Consider the following 11,235-nt stretch of genomic DNA (forward strand, 5'->3'; position numbering starts at 1 on the left):
CTAGAACAGGTTGGTCTTGATTGTGTTGGGTTTCCGGTGGAACGAGGACAGAACGCCCGTGAACGGCCCAGACGCCATACTGTCCGCCGGCTGCCAGGCCTTCAGCAGGTCCTGGGTCTGGACGGTGCTGGGCCAGGGCGAGCTCTTGAGGCCCTGGTGGATGGAGGGCGAGATGGAGGCGTTGGAGAAGGCGGCCGAGGAGCCCGAGACCGGGCTGGGGCTGAGGCTGCTGGCCCCGGGGCTGCCCATGTTCCCGGAGCCGGGCAGAGACGCTGTGCTGTCGGGCGTCGGGCTGCAGGTCGACTCTTTAGACTCGTCGTCTTCAGAGCAAGAGCGGTTCTCGCCCGACTTCTTGCCGTTGGCGCCGGCGGTCGCTCCTTTGGAGTTGGCGGCACGTTCTTGTTTACGAAACTTGGCGCGTCGGTTCTGGAACCAAACCTGAGGAGGAAAATACACTCTTAATTAAGAATAAAGGTTCCAAAAGAGGGTTTTCAAAGTGATGCCACAGAAAACCAGCTTTGGTTCCCCCAAAGAGTGACGCCTTTGTAGCTAGATTTAGCGACTTCCCCGCTGTTTAGGGACAAATATAACAACTTCTTGGACAAACCTTATCTAAGCTCTCATCGTGCCCACTGATCTACATTCATCTTTATATAGATCAGTGAATTTGCCATTATGATCTCATCTAAGCTACAGGTTTTAGCTACTTTCAATTGAAAGCAGTTGGCAACACTGCCAAAGAATCTTTCAGTAAACAGTTCTTAAAAGAACCATTTTTTTCTTAGTGTGAAGAACATTTTAATAATCTAAAGAACGGTAACACTTTATTTTGATAGTCCACTTTAGACATTCTACTAAGAGTAAGTAACTTTGCAACTACATGTCAACTAGCAGTCATTAGAGTATTAGTAGACTGTCTGCTTAATATCTTCTAACACTTTCTTTTAATGGGTCCACAACATACAACACACTGACTGTGTCAACTTATTCTACTAACCCTAAAACATTAGTTAGTTGACATGTAGTTGCAAAGTTACTTATAGTTAAAAGAATGTCTGAAGTGGACTATCAAAATAAAGTGTAACTTAAAGAACCCTTTTCCACTGTAAAGAACCTTTTGTGGAATGAAAAGGTTCCATGGATGGTAAAGGCTCTTTGTGGAACCATTGATGCCTATAAAGAACCTTTATTTTTAAGAGTGTATAGGGAGTTTGCTGTAGAAGAACCATTTGTGGTTCCTCACAGAACCTTCCAGTGAACAGTTCTTAAAAGAACCATTTTTGAAGAACATCTTTAAATCCTTCACACTTAAAAATGATGGTTCTTGATTGGCATTGATGGTTCCAAAAAGAACCTTTAACATCCATGGAACCTTTTAATGCACAAAACGTTGTTTATAGTGAAAAAAACTTTCTTTAGATGGTTAAAATGTTCTTCACACTAAAAAGAAAATGTTTTTTTTCCACTATAGACTCTTAAAAAATAAAGTTTCCAAAGGTGGGTTTTAATATTGATGCCATTGAAGAACCATTTCTGGTTCCCCAAAGAAATTTTCAGTGAAAAGTTCTTTATAGAACCATTTTTTCTTAGTGTGAAGAACATTTTTAGAACATTTTTGCCACAATAAAAAGACTTTTGTGCAATGGATTGATTTCATGGATGTTAAAGGTTCTTCATGGAACCATCAATGCCGATAAAGAACTTTTATTTTTAACCTTTATATTCCACAAAAAGTTCTTTATAGTGGATTAAAAAAAATTTACACTAAGAAAAAAAGGAACCTTTTCCTGAAATTCTTTATAGTGGAAAAATGTTCTTCACACTATGAAAAAAGAAAATGTTAATTTAGGAACTGTTCATTAAAGGGTTCTTTGGGGAACCAAAAATGGGTCTTCTATGAAATTGCTGCAAAAAACTATTTTTAAGTGTTTTTCCACTACACTCTTAAAAATAAAGGTGCTTCACGATGCCATGGAAGAACCTTTTTTCTCTAAATGGTTCCATAAAGAACCTTTAACATCTGAAGAACCTTTCTGTTTCACAAAAGGTTCTTTGGGGCGAAAAAAGGTTCTTCAGATTATAAGAAGGTAAGAAAGAGATGGTTCTTTAAAGAACCTTTGACTGAATAGTTCTTTGTGGAACCAAAAATGGTTCTTCTATGGCATCGCTTGAAGAACCTTTTGAAGCACCTTTATTTTTAAGAGTGTATAAACTCTTTTTAAAAAGTTTTAGCATTGATGTCATAGAATAACCTTTTTTTGGTTCCCCAAAGAAAAATGGTTTTGTAAAGTACCATTTTTTCTTAGTGTGAATAACATTTTTAAAAAACACTTTTTTCACTATAAAGGAACTTTTGTGGAATGGAAAGATTCCATAGATGTTAAAGGTTCTTAACGGAACCACTGATGTCAATCAAGAAGCTTTATTATTAAGAGTGTGGAACCTCTTCCTGTGCAAGAGTTTTTAAAATCATCTCCACACCAAGAAAAATAAAAATGGCCCGTCGGTTCTGCAACCAAACCTGAGGAAGAGCGATGTTCTTGAGCATGTAAATCTACATCTAAACCAAAAGTAAAGTTTTTATTTTTGTAAATATGTCAAAGACGAAACATTTTTGGTTCCTTAAAAACCTTTCAGTGACCAGTTCTTAAAAGAATCCTTTTTAATTAGTGTGAAGAACATCTCAATCATCTAAAGAACATGTGTATTCAACCTTATTTTTACCTTTTCACCAAGAAACTCTTTTAAGAGAAATTAAAAAATCTCTAGTGAATTCCGGAAGAGTAAAAAACATGAAGAATATTAATATTTAAGATTGGTAATTTAGGAAGGGATCATTAGTAAACCCATACTCAGTTGTGAATATTTGGTTACAGCTCTCCTAATCGCATTCCGGGATGTTTCTCCATAAATCTCGTTTCTCCTGCTGGACTAAACATTTCTGCACCTTCATTTAAGAGGAAATGAAGAACTAAGTTACTGACAGCAACATCATTCGTGATATTGATGTGCATCTATAAGGCGGCCTTCCTTTAGTGGTTCCATGGATGATGAAGGTTCTTCATGGAACCATCGAAGCCAATAAAGAACCTTTATTTGTAAGAGTGAGAGACCTTTCCACTCCACAAATGAAAAAAAGATTTTTAAAATGTTCTTCACACTAAGAAAAAAATGCTTCTTTCTGATCACTGAAAGCTTCTCAGAAATGCTTCTTCTATTGCATCGTGGCGAAAACCCTCTTTATTTTTTAAGAGCGCAGACGGATAATAGCTGCTATAAATCAACCTAATAAAATCAACTAAATTAATTACATTTGGAAGCGTCTGCGAACAGCGCTGCAGGCAAAAGAGCCAGACCCAGATATTCAAATCAGCCAAAATTCAATTTTTGTTAGATTTTTTTAGCGAATAAAAATGCGTATCAATAGCACGTTTTTTTTTTCTTTTCTTTTTTTTGTATTTTGCGTGCCATTTATACTAAAAACTGACTTTGGCGTGCATATAATACGCATTTTTGCGTGCATATAATACGCACCTACCCCACACCACTAAACCTAACTATTGCGTATCATATGCACGCCGAAGTCAATTTCTGCGTATAAATAGTACGCCGAACAGAAACAGAAAAACGTGTTTATAAAGTCAGAACGCTTCGCTGGAGCCTCACCTGCACCCGCGCCTCGGTCAGGTCGATCTTCAGCGCCAGCTCCTCGCGCGTGTAGATGTCTGGGTAATGCGTCTCCGCGAAGATGCGCTCCAGCTCCTTCAGCTGAGAGCTCGTGAAGGTCGTGCGGATCCGCCGCTGCTTGCGCTTCTCGTTCAGACCGGAGGGGTCCGAGAAGAACTTGTACGGAACTGAAAGAGGAACGAAGATCAGTGGATTACGGATGTGAGGAGAGATTTGTGGCGCGGTTTAAGAGGACATATGTGAGGATCGAGTTGTTCAGGAAAGAAAGGCAGAAAGAAAGAAAGAAAATGATGAGCAATCGCGTTTTTCTGCGTTTCATTCTGTAGAAGCGCGCAGAGAAAATCAGTCCCATAAAGCATAAAAATTATATTTGTGGCGTGAGTTTATGAGAGTAGCTACTTTTAGACTTTACAAGGTCTATTATAGACGTCCTAATTCTAATTCTGTGAAATTCCGTGAATATAATAATTATATTTAGTCTATTTACCGCACAGAAATATCAGTCGAGACAGGATGAATTCGTTTCTCGTTTTCATATCCAATAAACGCTCTGTTTAATTATTGATCTGTAAGACATAATTAAATTAATTACTTTAAATGAATTTGCGCGTCAAGTTACATAACATAAATTAATTAAATTCGGTCCCATTTAACTCTTAAAACTAGGATTCTAGTTTGACTTTGCAACTGGGTATCGGCTATCCAAATTTTAAAGACAATTTATTCCTTTATTTCATAATTAAATCATTCGAAATGAGCTTTATATTTTAAAATAAGAAAAAATAGTTTTAGGTGGATCACCTGTTCACGGATTTCTGGAGCTCAGTGATGCGTCTATCATTTGACACCTGTTATATTTTGTATGTGTGTCCCTGCAGCACAAAAGCAGTGTTAAGTCGCTGGGGGATATTTGTAGCAATAGCCAACAATACATTGTATGGGTCACAATTATACATTTCTCTTTTATGCCAAAAATCATTAGTATATTGAGTAAAGATCATGTTCCATGAAGATATTTTGTAAATGTCCTACCGTAAATATATCAAAACTTAATGTTTGATTAGTAATATGCATTGCTAAGAACTTCATTTGAACAACTTTAAAGATGATTTTCTCAATATTTAGATTTTTTTGCACCCTCAGATTCCAGATTTTCAAATATTGTCCTATCCTAACAAACCATACATCAATGGAAAGCTCATTTATTCAGCTTCCAGATGATGCATAAATCTCAATTTCCAAAAATGGACCCTTATGACAGGTTTTGTGCTCCAGGGACACATATGAAGAGTTTCAAGCTCCTGTGCGACATTGTTGGTCTGTGTGTGATCTGAGTGGTGTGTGTGTGTGTGTGTGTTACCTGTGCTGTAGGGCGCGGGCTGGTGCTCTCTCAGCGCGCCCAGAGTGCAGCTGGCGGAACCGAGCGGAGCGCATCCCGGGCTGGAGCTGAAGCCGGTCCGGATCGGGTTGTACTGGAACGTGTTCGCCTGACTGCACGAGTTAAAGTCCGCGTACGCCGACGCCTCCATCGCCGCCATGCACGAGTCATACGTGTTCAGATACGAGTAATCCATTTTGTACATGTGGAGCGTGGACGGAGACGCGAAAGCTCCGGATGCGGCGTCAAACTCCAGCGGAACGCGTGGTTTTCTCGCGGTATCCAGCGCGTGTCTCTCGGCGGCGGTGTTCCGGTGCTCTGCTGCGGCGGGCGGCTCGCGGTGTGTTTATAATAAAGTTGGTGTCCGGGAGACAATGGCGAGGCGGTGGTCTCTGTTTGCATGACAATGTCTCAGCGCTGAACGCCTCCTCCCCTCTGCTCCTCCATGCATCTCTAATGCACCTCCGCGTTAACCCTTTCCATCATCATCATCCTCATCCTCATGGTCAGTTTCCTTCTTTATATTTGCTCCTTTGAAATATCCTCTTTCTGTGTTAACACTCTTAAAAATAAAGGTGCATCACAGCGATGCCATAGAAGAACCATTTTCGGTTCCACAAAGAACCATTCGTTACAATGTAGTTCTACATTTAAGTACTGAGTAATATTAATTAACTTCATGTACTTACTATAGGGTTAGTAACAATGTATTGTGATTACATGTAACGTGTGACAAGGACACCTTCAAATAAAGTGTTACTAAAGAACCATCTCTTTCTTACCTTTTTATAATCTGGAGAACCTTCTTTCGCCTTTTGTGAAACAGAAAGGTTCTTCAGATGTTAAAGGTTCTTTATGGAACCATTTAGACAAAAAGGTTCTTCTATGGCATCACTGTGAAGCAGCTTTATTTTTAAGAGTGTATTCCGTTCAGCGTGCGCAGATATCATTTTAAATAAATGACTATTAATGGCTATTAGGGATAATGCCATTAGGGCGAGAATGGGCGAGTTTTCAAGAGCGGACGCATTCTAGCTCGCGCTAAATGAATTGTGGGATTGTTTCAGCTTTAATGCGGCTCTGGTTGGTAGTGTGAGATGAAGTTTAATTTGATTGCAGGAATAATGGCCTTTATTTAAGACCGCACGCGAAACCCCTTCGAGTTGATCAGGGGGCCACGTGTAGACTTTAGACGCTGAATAAAATAAAATAAACGTGAGTTCAGATGAAATTTTAATTAATGTCGCGTTAATTTTGTTCGTTTATCCGCCGTGTTTTCATCACGTGCATCTGTTTGCTGTCAGTCACTGTTATTACACACCAGAAATCTCCAGAAATTATTTTATCTGAGAGTTAAATGTGATGCACCCACGACCCCCCCCCCAAATAACAATAAAAAATAATTTGACGCGGATATTATCCATGCAGTTATAGCCACATTATCTTTGTTTGCTTCATCAGTTTGCTTCGTTATGAATTGCTCAAATTTAATCAAACAATAATTAACATTTAACATAAAAATCGGTTACACTTTATTTTGATAGTCCCCTTTTGACAGTCTACTAACTATAAGCAACTACATGTCTACTAACTCTCATTAATTTACAACTACATGTCTGCTAACTCTCAGAGTAGGCTGTTAGGTTAGGTTAGGTTTAGTAGAATAAGTTGACACAGAGTATGTCTAAAGTGGACTATCAAAATAAAGTTTTACATAAACAATCACATTCAAAATTATGCAATAATAATCGCATTTAACCGGAAACCTGTTATCAAATTAGGGACAAAATGTATTTGTATGTAAATGCGCCATATTTTAGCCATATGTGTCTCTGCAGCACAAAAGCAGTGTTAAGTCGCTGGGGGATATTTGTAGCAATAGCCAACAATACATTGTATGGGTCACAATTATACATTTCTCTTTTATGACAAAAATCATTAGGATATTAAGTAAATGTTTCTTGAAGATATTTAGTAAATCTCCTACCGTAAATATATCAAAACTTAATGTTTGATTAGTAATATGCATTGCTAAGAACTTCATTTGAACAACTTTAAAGATGATTTTCTCAATATTTAGATTTTTTTACACCCTCAGATTCCAGATTTTCTAATATTGTCCGATCCTAACAAACCATACATCAATGGAAAGATTATTTATTCAGCTTATTTCAGATGACGCATACATCTCAATTTAAAAAAAAATGACCCTTATGACTGGTTTTGTGCTCCAGGGTCACATATATGTGTCATTTCAAGGAACACGGATTCGTTTCAGGTGTTCGTTTGACTTCTGACCCTGTAAACAGCGGGAATCTGCGCGGTTATCCCGGCGCGTCACGGCGCATTTGGCTGATTTCTGGTGCGCGGCGGCGGCGGAGCTGACGCGCCCTTCAGACTCCATCCATCAGCGGCCGCATCATGCGCGAGGATTAACGTGCGCACCGGGACGCGACGATAGACGCACGCCTGCAACAAGTCACCACGGACCCGAGTGAAGCCCTTCAGCACGCGCTCACCTGAGAGGAGCTCAGCATCTTCAGACCAACGGAGCGCTCGCGCGCTGAGGCCTGCAAAGATCTCTTCAAAGCAAACCTGAGATACGGCGTGCAAATGAACAGATATTAGAATATGATGGATATTAAACAAATACCAATAAAATAAAGCAAAGAAGAAAACGAATTAATGAAAAGTCAAGTCGCCGTTAATTTGGCATTTTAGATTGTGTAGTGAAATAAAAAAGACAATGTATTATATTAAGCTTAATTTGATTAATGAATATTTATATGCATAATGAACAATGATATGTTTATTATAATGTGTTGATTTATTAATATGAGATATTAATTATAATTTTATAATATGCACCAATGACACGCGGCAGTTCAGTATATATATATATAATGGATCCATTTTAAATGCATGACTATACATTCTTTTTGGAGACAAAATGTATTTAATTAAACAGTAATTTAATTAAGGTAATAAAATTTCCTTAATTGTCAATAAACAAACAAAAAGAGGTAACACTTTACAATAAGTTTCATTAGTCAAAATTAAGCATGAACAATACTTCAGCAATTATTCATCTTAGTTGATGTTAATTTATTAATGCTTTATTAAAATCAAAAGTTAAGGCACTGACAAAGTTTAATAAATGCTGTAATAAATGTATTGTTCGTTGTTCGTTCGTGTTAGTTAATACATAAACTAATGGAACCTTATTGTAAAGAAAACAGGGTTACACTTTATTTTAAGGTGTCCTTGTTACAGTGTAATTATACATTTAAGTACTGAGTAATGTTAATTAACGAGAGCCCGGTCTCATGAAAATGCGTATAAAATAGTACGCCAAATACAAACAGAAAATCGTGCTATTGATATACGCAGAAATTGACTTTGACGTGCATATAATACGCAGTTTTCGCGTGCATATGATACGCATCTCCCCCACAACCCTCATCCTCCCCATTGCGTATCATATGCACGCCAAAGTCAATTTCTGCGTATAAAAAATTTTTTTTTGATACGCACTTTCATGAGATCGGGTTGTTTGTACTGAATAGCATATGTTTGGTGACGTTTAGACCCGTAATTCGCATGGAAACCATAAAGACGCGTGGTTGTATTTTTTTTTTGATACGCACTTTCATGAGATCGGGTTGTTTGTACTGAATAGCATATGCTTGGTGACGTTTAGACCCGTAATTCGCATGGAAACCATAAAGACGCGTGGTTGTCTCTGGTGCCACCCGCTTTCAGAGGGTCACTGGAGCCATGCGTCACGCAGACGCGTCGCGTCTCATCCGTTCCCGATCCGTCATCCTCTCTCTCTCTCATCAATCTCTCTCTCTCATTAGCTCAATCTGCATTCAGCAGTGATCGGTCACCGGGAGACGCGCGCCTCGCTTTAATGGCCCGACCATCGGATGCGATTACTGTCAGCCAAACCAAACCAACCCAAGCACAATTCAATTAGTCCCTCCGCTTTTCATTTCTTTATTTATTTCGTGCTCGGAAAATGCCTTTTTTTTGTGATGGCAAAGCAAAATATGAGTGTTCTAAAACTATGGATAAATTAATGGAGCCTCTCGGACAGTAAGTGCACTGGTTAGTGTAACTATCGATCACCAGCGCGCATGCCAGAATCTGCTCGCGCTTTAAAAAATGAAAAGCACTGAGCTGTCAATCACAGCTCTCCGCTGTCAATCACAGCATCTCTCTCAGACCCCCGCCTGTTATTTACACAAGCGCCATGAATGAGAAAGAGCCTCGTTACTGTTTCCGTTAATCGCCAATGAATTTTAAAGGTGCTGGTCTGGTCGGGTCGGGTCGGGATTAGAACCCATTTTCAAGACAAACACTCGGATTTGAAAGTCAGATGCGAGCGCGAGGCTTTGAAGAGATTAGCGGGTGTGCATGTGTGCAATGCGTAACACGCGGGTAATTTAATGTTGTTTCTATAGTAAGCACATGTAATGTGTGCATAAAATAAAGCGTTACCCAGTTTACATTTATTTTTGGTGTTAATAAGTCACCTTTGTTTCTACAGAGCTTTACACAGTACAGATTGTTTAAAAGCAGCTTTACATTAATACATAGGAAAATAACACAATCAGTGATGCAAACTTTATCAAATATGAGACAAATTCAGATTCTGCTGTAAAGCAGCTCTCAAAGACAATACCGTCGTTACTCAGATCAAATCAGTTCATGTTCACAAACACAGACACACTCATACACTCTCTCTCTCTCACACACACACACACACTCATACACTCTCTCTCTCTCACACACACACACACACTCATACACTCTCTCTCTCTCACACACACACACACACTCATACACTCTCTCTCTCTCACACACACACACACACTCATACACTCTCTCTCTCTCACACACACACACACACTCATACACTCTCTCTCTCTCACACACACACACACACTCATACACTCTCTCTCTCTCACACACACACACACACTCATACACTCTCTCTCTCTCACACACACACACACACTCATACACTCTCTCTCTCTCACACACACACACACACTCATACACTCTCTCTCTCTCACACACACACACACACTCATACACTCTCTCTCTCTCACACACACACACACACTCATACACTCTCTCTCTCTCACACACACACACACACTCATACACTCTCTCTCTCTCACACACACACACACACTCATACACTCTCTCTCTCTCACACACACACACACACTCATACACTCTCTCTCTCTCACACACACACACACACACTCTCTCTCACACACACAGACACACACACACACACACACACACTCACACTCACACACACATTCTTAAACACATTCCCGCCACATGTTTCTTGGTGTTCGACTACGACCCACAGAGATCACGACATTCCTCAACTAAACCCGTTACGCAGCACACAGTCAAAGAACAGCCGTCAGTCGAGAGACATTTGACTTTCTCAACTTTATTTAGCTTTTGTGTACAAGAATAAAAAACAACTTGGTTTGCAGTTAAACATGTAAATGGCTGAGTGAACCTGCAAGAAACACTGGTGTTTCACACTAAAGCACCTGAAGATCCTCATGTTTCAGGACTTCATCAATGCACTTTCTCTTCTAATCACTTCAATTATAACAAACCGTAGTTTTTTGTGGTTAAAATCAACACGCCAACCAATTTTGCTTCTTTAATTTTACATACATTTAAAGTATAACTGAATATTTAAGACAAAATGCAGAGCAGGGCTAGATTTATTTTCTCCATGAGGAAACTGATGTGAATGACATTGATCAATAACACCAGATGAACATAACCAGTTTCAGATTGTGATTCAGATTATGAAGACATTTTTCAGTAACATTTTACAATAAGGTCTCATTTGCTAACATTAGTTAATCTATTAACATGAATTAACAGTGAGCAATGCATACTTTAGATTTTTTTATCTTTGCTAATGTTAGTAAATAAAAAAACAAGGTCACACTTTTTTTTTTTTTTTTACGTTACATGTACTTACTATACTATAGTAATAACAATAAATTATGCATAATTACATGCAACTAGACCTAACCATAAGCATATTAATTAATATTACATTGTATTTAAATGCATAATTACACACAATAAAATAAAGTGTAACCAAATATATATATATATAT

General features: G+C 38.8%; 1 protein-coding gene across 1 annotated transcript; it reads right to left on the reverse strand.

Annotated features, from left to right (window-relative positions):
- Nucleotides 1-5,475, reverse strand: phox2a (paired like homeobox 2A). Its single transcript, XM_016241128.1, has 3 exons — nucleotides 5,048-5,475; nucleotides 3,667-3,854; nucleotides 1-438 (listed from the first exon to the last, which is right to left on the reverse strand). Exons 1-3 carry the CDS (start codon nucleotides 5,268-5,270, stop codon nucleotides 1-3), a joined length of 849 nt encoding a protein of 282 aa, XP_016096614.1. The 5' UTR covers nucleotides 5,271-5,475.
- Nucleotides 5,476-11,235: the final 5,760 nt, after the last annotated feature.

This window comes from Sinocyclocheilus grahami, unplaced genomic scaffold (assembly GCF_001515645.1).
Source record: "Sinocyclocheilus grahami isolate Dianchi unplaced genomic scaffold, SAMN03320097.WGS_v1.1 scaffold613.1, whole genome shotgun sequence".
In the NCBI taxonomy this organism is placed as follows: domain Eukaryota; kingdom Metazoa; phylum Chordata; class Actinopteri; order Cypriniformes; family Cyprinidae; genus Sinocyclocheilus; species Sinocyclocheilus grahami.